Here is a 20,395-nt window from a genome sequence, read left to right as displayed (position 1 = left end):
ACGTGAACAAGATGTAATGCACCACGACTTAACTTTACATTTCATTGTGGTAGGTCATTAAGTCTTTTTGTTTCCTTTATGCTTTACAGTGTAGAGTTTTTCCCTGGAAGACCAACATCTACAAAAACATCGACTCTTATCATCTGCTTGTGTGTGATGTTAAACACTTCAACAGGGTGAAACCTTTAAATAAGGTTGTGTGAAAAACAGGAAAGACGTATTTTCTTCTAATTCTATTTTAATTTAAATTAAACACAGACAATATGTTGGTTTGTACAATATGTATGTATTTAAATAGATGTTATAGTAAAGATCACGCACATTACAATGATATCCGGTGAATCAGAATGTAGAGTAAGATTTTTGCATTTTAGAGACAGATCATTGACTCTGGGCAGAGTTTGGAAGAGAAAATGCTCCAGGAAGCTGTTTAGGAGCCGGATCTTATTGGCGAGCCGGGTCGATTGGTCTAACTCACTGAAAATAGCTGAAATTTTGGGCCATCAGGATTTGTTATGTATTAGATATTGAAATATCTAAAGGCTACATCATGTTGTGCTGTGTGAGGTCAACGTGCTTCTCCTCTTTCTGCTCAGCGTACAAGCTGTCCCTCCCTCCAGCACTACAGAGGCTCAGGTATCATTATTTGTGAAAGAGAGGGATGGATGGAGGGATGAGGGAGGGGGTGTGGTGTAACAGTGAGTAGACAGAGCTGTACACACTGCGTTCACTTTGCTGTGAGTGCTCCAGCTTCGAGATGCTCCACAAAGCGATCCAGGCGGCACGTGAGGGCGATCTGGAGGCTCTCAGGGTCCTGCGGGCTTCCGGGGGTCTGACGCCGGGCATCGCTGACGATCAGGGGGCCACGCCGGTTCATCACGCTGCACGCGGAGGCCGGATGGATTGCCTGTGCTTCCTGGTGAGAGAGGCAAACTTCAAAGGGAATGCACGTGCCAGAAACGGAGCCACAGCTGCCCACGATGCCGCCGCCACCGGGCACGTGCAGGAGCTGCAATGGCTGCTGGGACACGGGGAGTGCAGGCTGGAGGTGAGGAACAGAACCAGGCTGTGTTTAAGGAAGGCATAAAGTGAGAAGGGGGATATGATCAAAAATGTGTACAACGTTTACTTCTAGATATAATGAAGACTGTATGACTACGTACAATGTGTAAGTGCTACTATTTAAAATATAATTTTTATTAGTTATGGCAAATAAAAGCACAGTATGCACAGATGCAATGCTGTTTTTTTGTTTTACCTCTTTACCCCTTCTCCACTAACCAAAAATGTAGCCTTATAAACAAACAAACAAACAAACAAATATTTACAGAATTTAGTAGAGTTTACGTGGATTTTACAGTATTAATAAAGCAATAGTAATAAACATATCAATGAACTGATTGTGATGAACAAAAATTTACCATAATAATAATAATAATAATAATAATAATAAACAATGCCTAATTCTACAAAGAATTTATGTATTTAGAAATGATCAATAGCACACAATTCATTGGTTATTTTCTGCTTGTGTGTGTGTGTGTCTGTGAGAGAGAGAGAGAGAGCATGGTTTTATATCTGTTTTTTATGGACCAAATGATGTCTGTGCAAGAATAGGAATATCTGACACTTTAGACCTCGGGAGACATTTGGGCCGGTCCCCATGAGAATAAATGCTTTTTTACCAAAAAACCAAACAAAAACCTGTAGCTTTTCAAAAAATGAGCTTAAAACTTTCCCTTTTGGTTACTGCAGTTATGCTAAATTAGATTTAGGTGTAAAGTCCATCTAAGGATAGTAAAATGTGTGTGTGTGTGTGTGTGTGTGTGTATAGGATCAGGATGGTGAAGGAGCCACAGCTGTGCATTTGGCGGCTCGGTTCGGTCGTGCTGATGCTCTGCAGTGGCTCCTGACTGCAGGGGGCAGCGCTGAGCTCCAGACCCACTGTGGGGCTCTTCCTGTCCACTACGCTGCTGCAAGCGGAGACCTCACCTGTCTCAAACTGCTCACGTCCCACTCACCACAGTAAACACACACACACTCACACACACAGACACACACCTGCAGACATGGCTACAGTATCCCAAAACAATTGCATATACACCTACCATTCATTCAGCTCTGACTCAGGTTTCATACAGTGACTGTGTGTGTGTGTGTGTGTGTGTGTGTGTGTGAGTGTGTGTGTGTGTGTGAGTGAGTGTGTGTGTTTTGTCCTTTTACACAAAGGCTGCAGCAGGTGTGGATGGCACTCTGAAGCTGCTCATTAGTGATGGAATGGAGGTGGAGGTTTGGGGGTTGAGGGGAAACATATGCTTAACGGATGCTCATGGATCAGCAGTCAATAATTCATCAGGAGCTTCTTATCTACCATATGTTCCTCCTCTTCCTCCTCCTCTTCCTCATCTTCACACACACACACACACACACACACGGTCTCATTAACCCCTCAAACTCCCCAGAATCGTCAGTGGATCCTCACTGAAACAATAAGGCTTCAGACTTTATAGCAGTTTATATACGACAGCGCAGCTGAATTCTTGATTCTGATTGGTCAGAAGGTGTTGATTAATTTTCTCTAACAGCAGCTCTGACAGTAGTTCAGCTGCAAATCACAGGTTTATATTAATGCGCTCGTTCTAATATGTTATCGTTTCTATAGTAACAGCTCATTCACAGTGACGAGTACAGCAGACACTCTGCTAATAATAAATGGATTTAAAAAAACATGTAATTGTTGATATGGTGAAGTTTTCTGTAAGGAGATGTTTATTTAACATTTAAGGAAGGAGTCTCTAGTATCAGAGGAAAAGTTTTAAGTTTTCTGACATCTTCAGGACAGAGGAGTTTACGCTTTGTGGTTTCGCAGGCACACGACAAGCTGCGTTTTTATTCTTCAAGAGAGAGAAAAAAGAGAGGCTGGTGAGGTAACGGCTGTTTATCACGGCTATAACGAAAATGAGAACAGGAATTAACTTGTTTCACATACGTTCCACAGCAATGAATGAATAACACAAAAAATGTAATTGTTGGCAAATTGTTGTGGTATAAGAGGAATAAAACACTTAGTGATGTGCTGTTATAGGAAATTAATCAACTTCAGGGTGGTAACAGTAATTCTGCTTCATCACTGCACCCTGTAATTATTTTACTATAACAGCACCACACACACACACACACACACACACACACACACACACACACACAGTGGTTTATTCCTTACGTAGTTGTAGTTGAAAATGTAACAGCTTGTGATTTATTCTTATTAAAAGTGAAAGTTTATGATTAGGGGTGGAGTTTACAGTTGTACCTTTTTTTAACCGCTTCTTATTCTTATGAAATTGAAGAAAGTTGAACCAACCTCATAACCCTCTCCAGGTACTTTGTACATTTTTTGTTTGTTGGTTATAAACGTGATCTCCTCCATGCTGTTGAATGCTAACGCAAAGACACAGATCATGACGCTTGGGAGTGATAATAACGCACCTGAAGTCTGTAACCGGTTCAATCCCAGTACACTGTCACATATCCACGACGTTCCCTGCAGGTGTGTGGACCATCAGATGCACACCGGAGCCACGCCCCTTTACCTGGCCTGTCAGGAGGGACATCTGCATGTGGTGGAGTTTCTGGTGAAGGACTGCGGTGCAAACGTCCATCTGCAGGCCCGAGACGGGATGAGCGCCCTGCACGCCGCCGCCCACATGGGCCACCACGCTCTGGTGGTCTGGCTGGTGAGTCAGTGCGTGGACTTTTCCATGGCTTGGAGCATTTTTTAAAGAAAAAATGCTCCAAGCCATGATGTGCTTTTATTTTAATTAATTGTTTAATGCGGTGACATGTTACTATAGTCTTATGGGAAACAAATGCATTAGAAATCTATATAGACACAAGTTAAAAATGGTGATGGCTGGAAGTTTGGGCAGTAGAGGGCAAGACCTGCGATTTCATGATGTATGGCAGAAATCAGAAGCTAAATGCAGAGATATGAATCTACTATACTTTTATACAAATCCTGTTTGTCAGAATGATGTGAAATAAGAACTAAAACACTGTGTGTCATGCTGTTATAGGAAAATAATCATCAACAATGAGGTGGTGTGATGAAGCGGAGTTACTGTTACCACCACAAAGTCGATTCTTTTCCTCTAACAACACGTGTTTTATTCCTCTTATACCTCAGTAATTTATCAATGATTACAATTTTTAGTTCAGGAATAAATGGCACAACATACTTTTTGTCTTTTACATTTACTTTTTGTCTTTTATAGTTACATTTATTGTTGTGGAATGTCTGTGAAACAAGTTAGTTCCTGTTCTCACTTACGTTATAGCAGCAATTAACAGTCGTTCCCTCACCAGCCTCTCTTTTTGCTTTCTCTTGTCGTGTTTCTGAGAAACTGCAAAGCGTAAAAACTCGTCAGTCCTGAAGATGTCAGAAAACTTAAAGTTACAGCTTTACCTCTGACACTGGAGACTCCTTGCATAAACGTTAAATAAATAAACTTCTCCTCACAGAAAACTTCAAAACAAACACATGTTTTTTAAAACCTGTTTATCTTGAGCATCTGTCTAACGAGTCCCTGTGAACGAGCTGTTACTATAGAAACGATAACTTATTAGAACTAGAGCATTAATGTAAACCTGCGCTACTGTCAGAGCTGCTGTTATAGACATTTAATCAACATCTTCTGTCCAATCAGAGTCCAGAATTCAGCAGCGCTGTGATGTAAAGCTAATATACGGTATGTGTAGGTGATAGAAGTCAGACAGATTTACTGTTCAGAGTATTTCATCGGAGTGTCTCACACTCTCCTGCCTCGAACCTTCTGTTAAATCTCAGTGTCTGATGGTGATGTGGTTTGTGCTCCTCAGGCGTCGTTCACAGACGTGGACTTGTCGTGTCAGGATGTGAACGGAGCCACAGCTCTGCACTTCGCTGCCAGTGAGGGACACCATCGCATCCTGGAGCGTCTGCTTCTCATGGGCGCCAAGATCCTGAGAGACCACTGGGGTGGAACACCACTGCACGACGCCGCCGAGAACGGAGAACTCGAGGTGCCAATCTACAAACCAAACCATCTAATAAAAGCATCAACCCTTAAAACCCTCGACCTACTTTCACACTAAATGAGTTATACATCAAGAGGTGTAGAAATCCTTAGCTGTTATTCATATGAATGAAGCTGTAATTAAAGCTTTAAGCACTAACCCCGCCCCTCATCCTGTCCTTAACCAATCAAAAACGTTTACACAAGTCAAATCATGTGAATCGTTCTGATTTTAAAATTTGTATATTTAATGCGATAATGAACTGATACCCTCTCTGTTGTAACTGAACTCGCTGTAACGACGTCCTGAAGAAAACAGTACTATTCCTTTATTTACTTATAGTGTATGATTGTTTATTAATTTACATTTATAAATTATTAACATATAATTTAAAGATGTCTAGCCAACTAACTGAAGTTTTAGCTACATAAATGAATATTGTATACGGAAACTCTGAACTGCAAGGTCTGAAGTTTTTGTGAAGTGCTATTCATTATTTTGACTTAATAACTCATTGTTTCAAGATATTATCTTGTTATTTTGTCTTAGTAACTCGTTATTTTGACTAAGAAATAAGTTATGAAGTCAAAATAATGAGATAATATCTAAAAAAAATGAGTTAGTCAAAATAACAAAATAACAAGACAACAACAAAAATAACAGAAAAACAAGTCACACTAATGGTTCAGGGCTTCTGTAATTCCAACTAAACAATATGTTAAATATGTTAAATACTGTTACTAACTGTAACTATTGTAGTGTCTCTAATATTGTAACTGACAAAATACATCTGACTAAATACTGAAATACTATTAAACGATTAAATAAATATTGTAGACAACAAACCAAACAGTTTAACTAATTATTCAGTAACTACATGCTACTGAATAAATGTGATAACTACTGAATACATATCGTAACTATTCATTAATTTCAATATTTTAAGTACTAAATAATTACATGTAGTAACAAAATAAATACTGTAGGTGCATTGTTATTAATTCAATTTTGTGATTGGCAACAGACTGAATTTGCACCGTAACTGTAAGTAAGCAATATTCTCCATACTGAAAACAAATAAGCAAATAAATATTGCTACCAAGTAACTTAATATTGTAATTAACGACTTAAATATTATGAAGAACCATCCAGGTAATTAAGGTAATTAAACATTTTAACAACTATATAATTAATTATTGCAAGCATTATCAGAATAAGTCTATTATACCCTTTACTAAACTATTGTAAATAGGTAACGATCTTCTTATTAAGTATTATAACTAAATACTGAGTCCTAGCTCTTTTTAAAAATGATGAAATATTTATTTATTTTTTACTGTTTCTTATTTCTCTGTCCTTCTCTCATTAATTCTGTCCCATTTCCAAATACACATAGTATTGGATTATGGGAATATATTTGTGATTTAAGACAATAGGGAATTTTAAATAAACACAGAAATAAAAGGTTTGGGTTGTAGAATTAATTACAGTAAAAAAATTAATTTGTGCTAGGGTTGTTATATTAATGTGTGAGTGTGTGTGTGTATATGTGGGTTGGGGGGTCTGGGGGGTTATACATGTGTCCTACACCCCTGTAACTAAACTCAGTCTGAATTAATATAAAGTAATATTCCGTCAGTGTTGTCGGATCCTGCTGGAGCATCACGTCAGTCCACTGGAGAAGGATGTGGACGGATTCAGTGCAGTGGAACTGGCAGAATATAACGGCCACCGTGAATGCGCCGCTCTCCTCCGATCAGCTCAGGTGTGTGTGTGTGTGTGTGTGTGTGTGAGACCAACCCCAAAATGAAGCACTCTCTCACTACATTATAACATTTTACATTATTAACTCCCTCAGCTTCAGTGACTCGACACTGCCGCCTGCTGGACTAACACAGTGTGCAACTTTCATTAACTCTTTACATTAAGGTTCCCTTAACCAACATTATGGAACTTATTAGTTAACGTGAACAAACAATGACCATAAGGAACATTAGCAAGGTAACTAACCCTCATAATAAATCAAATAAGCCAAATATGCAACATCTACATTGATGGTAAACCGTTCAGGCAGTAAAATGAAGCCCACAATGACCAGCATGAACAGCTCCTTCAGGAACACAGTTAGCTAGCCAATCTCAGTCCTGAGGCTGAATAAGTTCCAGGATTTACACCTAGAGACCAGAGATCAGGAAGTTATCGACATTTAGAAACATGTCATTTTATTTATTTATTCTAATTTATCCCTTCTTATTTTTTTAGTCATGGATTGAATAAGCAGTTATTCTAGAGTGCAGGCAGATTTTAACAACATTTAAACAAATGTCAATTAATACGTGTTAACGTAAGTTCTGACTTAACACTACTCATGGTTTATTTCCTTATGGTGAAAGTTACATCAATATTTACGTGGGGAAATTTGCACATATTCAGATTTTGGCTGTTTAGTAGATTGTTAATGAGAATACAGTACTGTGCAAAAGTCTTGGCACCCTATATTTTTTTTAGTACAAACTTTGTTATAAATGTTTATTTTCTGACTTCTACATTATTGATTCAGTACAAAAACATTTTAGATTCCAAACATTAGTTTTCCAGCACAGAATGAAATGTTACAGAAAAGTGTTTGTATGTCAGTAAAGAAAGCAGCAGATTCCATAAGAGACACTTTTCAGATAAAAACATAATGAAGGCTGCTGGGTTTCGCTGCAGAAATAAGAAGCGAGTCGACAGTCAAAGTCTCCAGAAGAACTGTGGCTGCTTCTGCAAGATGCTCAGTAACACTTCCAGCTCATTTCCTTAGAAAACTGCACACACTGCACCTCAGATACTGCTTTATTTTAAAGCGAAGGATCGTCACATTAAATATTGACTTTGTTTCATTTATTACAGTTTACTGCTCTTTATAGTATTTTTTAAATGTAGAAACGTTTAGTTTCATTATATTTTAAGGCATCTTTGCTCTACAGCATTTCTTTGCATGTGTCTAAGACTTTCGCACAGAACTGTGTGTCTGTCATAATTTACTCACAATGTAGAAGCCCTTTATATTCTCTTTGTTAAATCAATTCTTTAATCTGTCATCATTAATCTTTCTTTAATGATATCCAGAGTTGAGTTACGCACACAGAGAGGGTTTAATACAGAAATTGCACACATCAGTATTCAGACTACAAACATAACTATGGACTTAAATGCTATTCAGAAGTTGCGCAAGAGTTTACGGACATGGGGTGGAGTTTGAGCAAAAAACTGTGTTTAGTGATGAGTGTTTAAATGCAGTGATTTAGAAAAACGCCGTCTCGTAAGCTTCTACTCATGAAAAATCTGGCAACATCGGAGGCATGAAACTGCACGCAGATTATTTTATTCATCTGAATATGAAAATCGAATTAAGATGCTACAGTGGGGTCCAAAAGTCTGAGACCACACTCAAAATCTGAATTCTTTTTAAAATTGGAAATAAACTGAATGTTTTTAGAATTTTGAAAAATGTAAACAGAAAAGGAAATGTTCAGTATCTTGAATCTATGAAATCTTGCACTATTTCTAGGTTTAAACTCAAGCATATTTGTGATATTGGCCATGTTAACTCCACTGTACAAAAGATCAGATTTTCCTTTAATCATATCCCTTAGACTGAAGCACGTGATCAGACGACACTCCTATGGATTTGATCTAACATGCATCATCAGATTTTACACAAACTCTGTGTCAGCTGGAGTGCAAGCTGTCAATAACGCAAAAGGAGGAGGTACCAAATACCGAAACTCGTGTTAAATTCATGTTAAAATTTCTAGATTCTATTTTTCACTTAAGTTACTGCTGATTATATATAATTGTATTTTTAAAAAAAAGAACGCAAAATAGAAGCATTTTCACTTTTGGGCCTCGCTGTACGTAACCCGACTCCGAATATGACTCATTCTGATATATTAGTGAACTATTCCTTAAGTATTAGTTACTAGTTACTGAGCCACTAAATACAAGACAAACTGATCATTCATTATATTAAAATTTAAATTGATATACAGTTCTGTGCAAAAGTCTTAGGCACATGCAAAGAAATGCTGTAGAGAAAAGATGCCTTCAAAAATAATGAAATTAAATGTTTCTACATTTTAAAAAATACTATAAAGAGCAGTAAACAGTAATAAATGAAACAAAGTCAATATTTAATGTGACGATCCTTCGCTTTAAATAAATAAAGCAGTATCTGAGGTGCAGTGTGTGCAGTTTTCTAAGGAAATGAGCTGGAAGTGTTACTGAGCATCTTGCAGAAGCAGCCACAGTTCTTCTGGAGACTTTGACTGTCGACTCGCTTCTTATTTCTGCAGCGAAACCCAGCAGCCTTCATTATGTTTTTATCTGAAAAGTGTCTCTTATGGAATCTGCTGCTTTCTTTACTGACATACAAACATTTTTCTGTAACATTTCATTTTGTGCTGGAAAACTAATGTTTGGAATCTAAAATGTTTTTGTACTGAATCAATAATGTAGAAGTCAGAAAATAAACATCTATAACAAAGTTTGTATTAAAAAAAATAGAGTGCCAAGACCTTTGCACAGTACTGTATATATCTATTTGGCCTTAATACCATTAAGTAAAGGAATACAACTTGATTATCTTGTATCATCATCTAGTCTCATGTTCACTTCGAACACCAACACTGCTGATGTAAATGCTGAAGACAGTCATGTGAAGCAATGCCATATAAATGGAGTGGAAAACTAGCCACCATCATTCCTGGCTTGTCACTATAACAGCAATACACATTAAAAGTAGATAATGTGTAATGATAAGAACCGATGGAACAGTTAGCGTTCTGTCTGTCTGGTGGATATCAGCTATCATTCCTCCATCTCCGGAGCTGTAGAGAAGAAGCGTCATTCGAGCTCCTCTGTATCAGGTTTCAGAGCCTCAGATGTGTGCCAGATTGCCATTCTCCCTCCAGAGCAATCCATCAGGATGATGGCAGTTAGCTGTATCGTGACCTCTCGTTTATATTGTGATTTGGTTCTTGTTTACACAGGCAGAGTTTTTGGAGCTACTCTTTTGTGTGTTCCAGGCACGCTATGGGTGAAGGATGCAGCTGAGCAATAACTGGGAGAAAATGTAGTAGTAAAATAGATGCTTAAGGCCATGTGAATTATTTGTGAAAAAAGCAGAACACTTTGGTCGCATCAGGAGGACCATTAGTCAAACACTTGAACACTTTCCCAGAAACATTTTATATGTTGTTAAAGCATTAATCCACTTGTTCTTGGGGCCAACTTTTGTATATACTTGGTTTCTCTGGGTCTGAGTTTTTCAGAAAACTACAACCACTAACATATTTTACATGAGCAATTTTGAAAAAGCAGAACAGCACTTGTATTAAATGTGATAATTGAGGTTGAATCCTGAATTTCTTGGAAGAACCAGCAATATGAGGAATCTCATGCACCCCCACCACATAGATAGCTGGATCACCCACTGACCATGGCCGCCTTAGACAGCAGAACCCTCGGCAACAAAGGTGTTCATCATGTTCTTGTGACTGCAGTAATGGATGAATGCATCTGGAAAGCCCTTTTCCCTCTTTCCTCGTATTATCCAACTGTCCACCTGTGCTACTGGGGTGTAATTCATGGGTAGGATGGATAAGGTCCTGCAATGGAACCCATGGACTGAAAAAGGCTACCATCATGAACTTAGATGATACCATTTTCCATTTGTCCCCCTTTATTTCATGGAGAAGAAGGATGAAGGTGTTGGACTACCTTGGACCAAACAAGGTCAGTGACATAAGCCAGTTCTAACTTCCACTGATATCCATGGCAAGTGATAAAGCTAGATATCTGTCTCCTCATGTAATGGACTATAGCCATGGTATCTGTGCTCCTCAAGGTGACCTTGTCTCTCTCTTCACCTGAGACTACAGCCATAAATTGAGTACTCCACCGTTCTCATATCTGGTATTCTTAATATATTCACCCTTGTGTTGATGACCATGACCTGTCAAGAACCAGTACCAGCTTCACTACTGTCCACAGCATACAACCTGCTCTATGTGGGAACCATTTTTACCAAGCTGAACCTCTGCAATGTCTACGGTCTACAATCAAGGAGATTCATACATTCAGTTTGTCCTGCGTAATAATTCTTGGCCACATCTTTAGGGCTACATCATCTAGCACCTACCAAACTGACTCTGGTCTCATGTACCTTTGGGTTTCTGGTAGAAGTTGGCCAATTATCCAAAACCTGTCTTTTCATGCTGGTCCCCAAACCTCCCACAGTCAAAGAGACAAATGATGTGTTCAGTGTCCGTAAGTCTTCCTCAGAACACCATCTCAGACTCATTGTTATATGTTGTCCTGGTTCTAGAGGGGATTCTCCAAGCTTAGGGCATCAGACATCTTCTTTTTTGTTTCTCACCCCACGTCAAATGGTCAATCCTAGAGAGTTAGCCTAGAAAATCTCGTGGAGGTTGTCCACAGCCATGTCCACTTTCAGGTGTTAGTTTGGGTTCCAGACTATACTGTTTTTGGTCCTTAAAGCTGAGATCAGTGTTCCATCATCTTGTTTCAGGGGTTTGTTTGAAATATCAGTAGCTCAGTGTTCTGCTCTTTGCCAGTGACCTTTCTCAGTGGAAAAATTCATTCCTCAGCATTCTTACGTGAGGCCCAAAATAAAATGGCAGAGAGTATGCAAGCTTGTAAACTCGAGAAGGTGCGTTTGTCTTTGTACAAACCTTGCAAATGTCACCGCTGCATTAAGTATGCTGAGGCCTTAAGGAGTGACAACAGTTTAAAAAAATAATGTTGTGTTAACAGGATGAATAGATAAATTCCAGTTTCATATTTTACAATACCTTTAATCATTTCCAGATAAATTAATTTGTTTTAATGAATATGTTGAGTAAAAACTTGTGCTAGTTTTGCTATCAGATATCATAACTACAGGACTTCTGGGCATGACTGTGCTGTATATATGTTAAAGTGCTGGTCCATAGCACACTGCACACACATTCAATTACACTGTAGGTGTAGGTTGTTGTAGGTTAGGTTTTCACCCTCTCTGTGTTTGGGGCTGTGTTGTGTACATACAGTGCCGTACATCCTATACATGGTCATCAGACCCCTCGTGATTTTGAGAAACGGCGGGACACTCAACCCCGCACATTTAATTATTCAATAACACCTCGCTACGAAGACCTCCTCATAATAGAGCAGAGATGCTTAGGCATTCAGACACTAATGTGATAATCAAGGCATCACTGATCTGAGCTCTACAGACTTCCCTCTGCTCCTTCACTGGAGTCGATCTGCACCCTGACCGCCATTACTGCACGTTACTACTGTAAGTTCTAACATTTACATTTATGTTACATCTACATTCAATATACTTTTTATGCAAATTAATTTACAACTAAATGTAAACTCCTTCGCAAGTACTAGCACCATTTCCCGTGTTAAGTGGTAGCACTAGTACTGCTTTTTTCTAAAAATAAATTGTATATTATTAGGTACTGGTCAAAATTAGATGTAAATAATGGTGCGTAAATACATCTTAAAACTAAAGAAAATGTGTAAGACTGAAAATATCCTTCTTCAAGTGTTATTATTATGACTTTCGTATTTGAGTTAAGGTAGATCTAAATTCTCAGGAAAGAACTCATTAACACTTCTATGGCTTTGCCAGTCAAGTTGTATAATTAGCTTACTAACTCGGCTTTAAATTAGCATCTGGTCCTAATTCTGTGGCATTTATATGTATGGGTTCCATATGATTTTAAAAAAAGGCTGCTTTGGAAACCTTTGTGAACGTTACTATACAAAAGGAGGCAATAAACTGGCCCATTTGTTAAAGTAAACTGCTGTTACGGTTATATGTTTATTATTTTGTACTGTAGAGCAGCACAGTCTCTAGTGTCTGTTATCAAATGGAGCTTTTTTATTCTCTGAATATAAATTGAGAAATACTATGAATTGTCTGTTACGCAAATGAAAGATGTGGGAGGAAAAACTGATGAGAAAAAAAAACAAGATGTAAATAAAACTATAATAATACTATAATAATGAGAGTCCTACTGGTTTTGCACACTCTTTATTAGGATATTATGTGATATTTTTTGGTCATTATTATATTCCCTGATTATGTGCAGCATGAGAAGGTGTATCTCTTTAACAGCATTAGGTTTAAGATAGTATAAAGCATTAAGATCCTTTAATCACTGCAACCGCAGGTCCAGTGTAACCCGACTCATCCTATTCAGAGGCAACCTGAGCCTAAAATATCCTGCTCTGTAGGCTGCCTTCGTCTAGTGCACTACTGGGTTGAAAGCAGGATACGTTTCATTCATATTTCCCTTTTCTTCCATCTTTATCTGCTTCCCGGAGGCTCTGCTTTTAATGAAATTGCTTCACAGTCGAGGACTTCATTCTAATTCTACTGGATTTGACCTCAGGACATTTTTCTTCTGCATTCATGAGTTGTGAGAGTTTCAGTGAGTCAGTTTCACAACAGAGTGTCTGTGATTTTATTACGCACGATCCATGGATCCGCATTAGAGTTTAGGACACTGACGGACAGCTGAATGCAGTGTTCAGTAGTGCTTACTCTTCCTAATCCCTAGCTTTTATAGTCCTTAGTCATGTGTGTATTATTTTTCTTTTTAATTCCCAGATCTCAATAATTACCCACATTTCTAATTACACTTCACAAAGTTACCTTAATACTATAGTTGTAGAAATACTACATGGCTTTTTTTCCCCAACTTTTCAAATTTTTAACCTTTTTTTTTAATTTGTAATTATGTTATGGAAAAGACAATACTGTTATATAGTGATTTTTTTTAAAGGGGTACAAGGATTTAAATAAATGTAAATAAAATTATTGTAATAAAAGAGCTATATATTGACCAAGTTCCAATTGTTCCAATGAGGCAGAATACAATTTATTGTAAGTTTGTAAAGTTTTAAAGTTCTTTGCAAATACACAGTCATGTTACGTCATTTTCTAGTTTTCTACTTCTAGTTCTTAAGACCATTGAACAGCAAAATACATGGTAATAATAATAACAATAATAACAACAACAACAACAATAAGAACAAGAAGAAGAAGAAGTGTGGCATAGTGTGATGAAGTGCAGTAACTATTTTTACTATAATAACACATTCCCTGTGTTTTTTTTTTTGTTGTTGTTGTTTCCTCTCTTACAACAGCAATTTAGCAACAACTGCATTTTTTCTTATTTATTAAAGAATGATGTCACATGACATTTCATCCATTTATAGTTTCATTTAATGTCGTGGAACGTCAGTGAAAGAAGTTAGTTCCTGTTCTCACTGATGTTATAGCAGCTGTAAACAGTCGTTCCCTCTCCAGCCTCTCTTCCTTCACTGTCTTGAAGTTAATAAGACAAAAAAAAACGCTTGTCATGTTACTGAGAAATCGCAAAGTGTAAACTCCTCTGTCCTGAAGATGTCAGAAAATTTAAAGTTACAGCTCTACCTCTGACTGTTACAAAGCGCTGACACTGGAGACTCCTTCCATACATGTTAAATAAACACATTTCTCCTAACAGAAAATGTCACCAATAAACATGATGATTACACACATCTTTTTAATCCGTTTATGTGGAGTGTCCGCTGTACGAGTCCCTGTGAAAGAGCTGTTGCTATAGAAACAATAACGTATTAGAATGAGCGCTGTGATGTAATGCAGGAGGCGGCGGATACGATTGCAGACTTTATTAAAGAAACATGCAGTAAGAAACCAAAACCATGAAAACAGGAATCAGAACTAGACCAGAGAATATACAAACAATAACCGGGGCTGTGGACCACACGAGGACACACGAGGATGACAGCAACAACAGAAGCTTGACAAAGAAACCCACAGAAGCTAGAACTTAAATAGGGGTGCTGATTAGGGGTAACACAAACAGGTGTGAGGGCATGGTGAGACATGTGACAGGGTCATGTGACATGCTGGGGCTGATGGGTGATGTAGTCCAGCGCCATGTTCGGCACCCTGACAAGTGCATTAATGGACCCACAGATTTGGACAACATGGTTGGATTCCATCAGCTTATTCAATAGCTTAAACCTGAATAGTATTAGAGTCTCTGCTGGAAATATTGGCACCCCACATTATATATATTAAAAAAACACACACACAAACTCCTAGGCCCTCGTAGTTAACTAGAGATGATGTGCTTATGAATGTTTTCTAATTGGTCCATCAGATTATTCAGCTTAATACATTTGACAAAACAAAAAAATGAAACTTGGCTTTTATTTGGTCTTTGCTAAAGACTTTGCCCATGATTTTTGGATCAAACCTGCTATAAATACTCTATATATACATTCTACAGCAACTGAATATCTGAACACACTGTGGCCAATTATATTCTGTGGAGAAATGTATAGTGATATACATTTTATATATGCTTGCTATGTCATGTTCTATAGCTTTATGAGTCAGAGGACCATCTTCTTCCACCGGAGATCATTCTGATAGAAGAGGAAAGGACACCGTTTGGGACAGAAGGTCATCATCTAAACGTTACTGAGCAGTCCAGTGAGCAAAGTTGTAACACTGCTATGGAGAACAGCAAGGTAAAAAACACAAGAATAATATTACCTCTCCTTTAAAAGGAAGAGCATTTATAAGTAGGCATGTCCTGATATAAATAATGAACATTTTATCATGGTTTATGATATTTGCTCGATACTAAACTCAAGGCTGTGCATTAGGCTTGTAGCTTACATTTACATTTATGGCATTTGGCAGATGCCCTTATCCAGAGCGACTTACAATTATCTCATTTATACAGCTGAGCAGCTGAGGGTTAAGGGCCTTGCTCAAGGGTCCAGCAGTGGCAGCTTGGTGGTGCTGGGAGTTGACCACTGAGCTACCACTGAGCTACCACTTCCCTTGTAACTTTTTAACATTCAAAAGACAGACTCTTACTTCTTGTGTTTGTGCTGTGTTCCTAGCAGCCAGTGAAGGAGGTTCCTCCTCAACCTCGTCTCTATCCATCGACCCCCGATTCTTCAGCCTCACAATCCACTAGAACTGGAATCAGCTCCATTCAACATGTCCAAGTGGCATCAGCAGGTCAGAGATCTCATCTAAGCTTTGCAATCAATTTGAAATTCTCATAAATTTTCAGTAACATACTATAGAGGAGCATCATCAGTCAGGACACTATATGGCCAAAAGACTGCACCCGAGACCTCCTCGGCCAACATCAGCGCCTGGACTCACTAATGCTCTTGTAGCTGAATGAACACAAATCCTCACAGCCACACTCCAACATCTAGTGGAAAGCTTCCCAGAAGAGTGGAGCTTATTATAACAGCAAAGGGGGAACAACTCAATATTATATGGTATTATGGTTATATGGTATATAGTATAATATAATATTATATTATATGGTTTTGGCCCATGGTTTTGGAATGGGATGTTTGGTACTCATACTTTTGGCCATATAGTTTAATTTGTCATCATTGGAACCTTATTGTATTAGCTAAAAATTTTAGTTTTAAATTTTCTGACCATAAAATGGCTTCTGACTCCCTATGTTTCTTCATGCAGTTGTGTCCACCATGAGAATGTGCTCAGAGGAAAGCGAGGCACCGGTGCCTCAGATGAAGTCCTTAAGATCCTGGAGACATGCAGGAATAACAGCAGTCTTTACTGGACATGTGGTGAATATGTTTGTCGATTGCAGTTTTTAAATGGAATGCTTCAGCCAAAAAAATCAGATATTCCCTTTACTTCAAATATAATGGACCAACTAAGACATGCACTGGAGCTCTGAGGTTAATGTAGCGGACGAGTTAAGGAAGTCTATCTCATGCACGATCATGTCTGTAAATTTCACAAAGACTTGCTGATGGAGTTTAGTTCACAGTAGGAATTCCTGTCTACTATAAACTTCAAAAGATCACCATGTACCTGAACGCTAGAATGCTATGGGCCGGCTTTCTTTTTTAGTCACTCCAAGTCAACAAGTGATCAACATGTGGTTAATTGGTGATCATACACTCAGCATTTTTCAACACATCCACATGCATGTGCTTATAAAAAGACAAAAGAGAAGCAAATGCATATTGGCTGATCAGCTACATTTGAGATCAGTAGGTGATCCAAACAGAACAAAAGGGTTATTATAGTTTTTATTCTCAACTTTGTTTTTTGTAGAAAGGTGAAAATGGAATGGTCGCGCTCCCAGCAGAGGAGGTGAATCTCGCTGATATAGACTCGTTGGTTCCTACACATGATGAACATGGAAGGCCCATTGCAGAGTGGAAGAGGCAAGTGATGGTGCGTAAACTTCAAGCAAGACTTCAGGATGATGAAGACCAATGGAGAAAGGTAGGCATCATCTCCAGTGATCCAACATAATCCCCCCCCCCCCACACACACACACAAAAATGTATACTTCACAAACTCCATCACTTCATTGATATAAACAGTGTCTTCCCTGCTTGAGTTGATCAGGAGCCCTTCTTTTCAATTGTTTGAAAGCCTCACACAAATGGACCCACATACATTATCATCCTCTCTGGACACTCTTGAATTACAGTTCTCTCATTCCAACATCAGATTTACAAATCAAATAATTACTCACAATCTCTGATAGATAGTCATTTGTTATGCTCTCATTCCTGCCAGGATGACAAAGCTATGGATGGCTGGAGATACTCCAAGGTTCACAATGCTATTTTGGGCCCCTTTGGCGAGTTGCTAACGGAGGATGACTTGGTGTACTTGGAGGGACAGATTGAGACTGTTTCCCTGCAGAAAAAGTGTCAGGCCTACGAGCTGGAGTTAACGCGTCTGGCCAAGCAACTCCAAACTCTCTTACCTGCTCCCATTGTTAACATCACCATCAACACTCAGTTTCAGCAGAAGCCAGAGATGGTGGACGCTCTTGCACTTCCTGTCTGGTGCAACCGTATCTCAGGCATCGTGAAGAGCATGTCCCTGCTTCTGAACAACCTCTCAGACAAAAGCATAGAGGACGGTATCTCCAAAATGCCCAACAAAGAACTGGCATCGGTATTCTCAACCCAGCCGGAAAGGCATAGGGGCAAGCGAGAGAAGGTGGAAATGGAGATCCAGCTCTCAGGAGTTTCTGTGAGGAATCTAAGGTCCACCTTTGAAGGTCAGATTGGGAACATCTATCCATTTTCAGGGATGTTAAACAACATGTCTAAGTCCAATCCCAAGCAGCAGAATGTGTCTAATCCCTCACAAACAGGGGTTGTCCTCAATCAAGACCTCAATCTTGTTAATGACTGCAGCCTAAATTGCAAACATACCACCAGCGAGGAACCAGCTAAGGTTCTGGAGACCACCAGCTTGCGCAAAGAGCGGATCGTTGTCTTGTTCTTGGGTCACTGGAAAAAGTCTGCCTATGCAATCTCAATGAGAGCTAAAATGAAACAAGAACTAGATACGCAGAGATCAGCTGAGACATGCATCAAAGATCACAGTGTGCCGACAGTCCATCAGTCGACCGGTGGCTCCCTGTATCATCTCTACAGACAAAGGACAGCTATAGACAAAATGATTCGCAACTGGAGGGCCATCAACTCAGGGGTTCCCTCACGCCAGATCCGGAACCTCCAGAGAAAGACGGTCACTTATTCCCCTGAGCACTTCCTCCCTCGAGTAGATGGTGCACCTGTGCCTTATGAAAGCTTGACCCTTGACTTGTTCATGCTGGGGTACTTCCACATCCTGGAGCAGGACCTGCCCGCTGATGAGCGCAAAATGAGACACCTGCTCTGCTTTGAAGTATTCGACCACGTGGGGGACTTCCCATGGGAGACAGTTAGAGATTTCCATCGGGCTGTCCTGAGAGACATAGAGGACGGGAGAAGGCAATGGAAAGACGGCTTCGAAGACATCAAGGCCCGTTTCTTTGGGACAAAAACAAAGGTCCCAGCCAGAAGGCCTTTGAAGGACTCTGAGGTGAGGACAGTTCCTAGAGTTATGGTTGAGGATGTTGCACAAGATGAGAGAAACCACAGGGCAGATGGGAGCACAGACTGGTCATATTTTACTAACGATGAAATCTGTAAATACATTGACCGGAGCTTTGTTTTCTGGAAGGAGAAAGAAGCAGAGTTGTTTGACTTTGAACATTAGTGTTTGGTTTGGATTGTTCTGTTATTATTGTTACTAATATGCTTTGAACTGCAGATGAACTGTATGCTTGTGTTGCTGTTTGTATTTAGACTTGTATTAAGATTGTAATAAGATAACCAGTCACATTAGCTTGAAATTAATGAAATGTCACATGAAATGCCACAACACATTCAACAGCCTAAATATTTTTGATACTATAAGAACATGGTGCAAAGAACATAAACGTTGACAAGCTTGTATTGTAGTTGCTTCTAAATACTGTACCTGATACTTCCTTGCCTACTCGATGCTACATTTTTCAAACTATGGACCGAAAAAACAGCTTCCATCAAGTCTTCCATTGTTAAGGACATTGAATAATGAATGCCTTTAGAGATACTGAAGACAACATGAAACTGAAAATTTGAAAGCATTTTTATGCAACATGACACATTTCCAAATGAAATGGCATATTTGGATAGGTTTTATTCATGCAAAATCTGGCCAAGGACACAAGCTAACAAGGTAAAGGTCAGCTTTGATTTCAGGTTGTCTTTAGGGAGTAAGGAGAGAAGAGGTTTTGATAAATATTAATTAACTTTGTAATCACATTGTGTCCTGTTTGTGTAAGACCAGTGACAGACGATACTGAGCAACGAGTCATCAGTAAGTGACACTGCTTCAAAGTGATGTTTCAGTGAGCAAGAATGTCTCATTTGGAATACATTTGGTGTCAAATTGTCTGTCCTCACATCCTGTCATTGCATCCTCACAAGGAGGAACTAAGGCCGAACAAATTTGTCAAACAAAGAAATAAATACTAATTTATTTTTAAAAATAAAGAGCTCATATGGCTTGTTAGAAAAGGATGTGAATGAAACATAACATCATACAGGTATGTCTTAATGTAATCATTTTGATATCTTTAATAAACATAAATTTGGTTTGAAATATTAAAATTGTTGTCACCAATTCACTATCAGCAGTAGCCTTGGTGTGTTTACATGTACGGGGTTTATTACACACAAGAAGTATATGTGCTTTTATAATAAACTGCAGCTCCACATAGTGGCCAGCAGAATAAAGCACAATCTAACTGCCAGTGGAAGGTAATGACTTGGCTCGACTGATTTGTTGCCACCATATTGGTTATTTAACATTTATGGAAAGAGTCCTGCCAGAGATAAAGCTGTAACTTTACAGTTTCTA

General features: G+C 38.8%; 1 protein-coding gene across 1 annotated transcript; it reads left to right on the top strand.

The window, feature by feature from the left end:
- The first annotated feature begins 7 nt into the window (after positions 1–7).
- On the top strand, positions 8–20,064 carry espnlb (espin like b). Its single transcript, XM_034310562.2, has 10 exons — positions 8–1,048; positions 1,835–2,025; positions 3,548–3,734; positions 4,876–5,058; positions 6,692–6,817; positions 15,514–15,660; positions 16,045–16,162; positions 16,643–16,755; positions 17,252–17,425; positions 17,726–20,064. The coding sequence occupies exons 1-10, from the start codon at positions 758–760 to the stop codon at positions 19,205–19,207; spliced, it is 3,012 nt and encodes a 1,003-aa protein (XP_034166453.1). The 5' UTR covers positions 8–757; the 3' UTR covers positions 19,208–20,064.
- Positions 20,065–20,395: the final 331 nt, after the last annotated feature.

This window comes from Pangasianodon hypophthalmus, chromosome 14, assembly GCF_027358585.1.
Source record: "Pangasianodon hypophthalmus isolate fPanHyp1 chromosome 14, fPanHyp1.pri, whole genome shotgun sequence".
In the NCBI taxonomy this organism is placed as follows: Eukaryota; Metazoa; Chordata; class Actinopteri; order Siluriformes; family Pangasiidae; genus Pangasianodon; species Pangasianodon hypophthalmus.
This window is presented reverse-complemented; position numbering and strand designations above follow the sequence as displayed.

Coding starts and splice junctions, on each gene's coding strand:
- espnlb (XM_034310562.2), top strand. CDS start 758: ATGCTCCACAAAGCGATCCAGGCGGCACGTGAGGGCGATCTGGAGGCT. Junction 1,049..1,834: donor ACGGGGAGTGCAGGCTGGAG/GTGAGGAACAGA, acceptor GTGTGTGTATAG/GATCAGGATGGTGAAGGAGC. Junction 17,426..17,725: donor ATGAAGACCAATGGAGAAAG/GTAGGCATCATC, acceptor CATTCCTGCCAG/GATGACAAAGCTATGGATGG.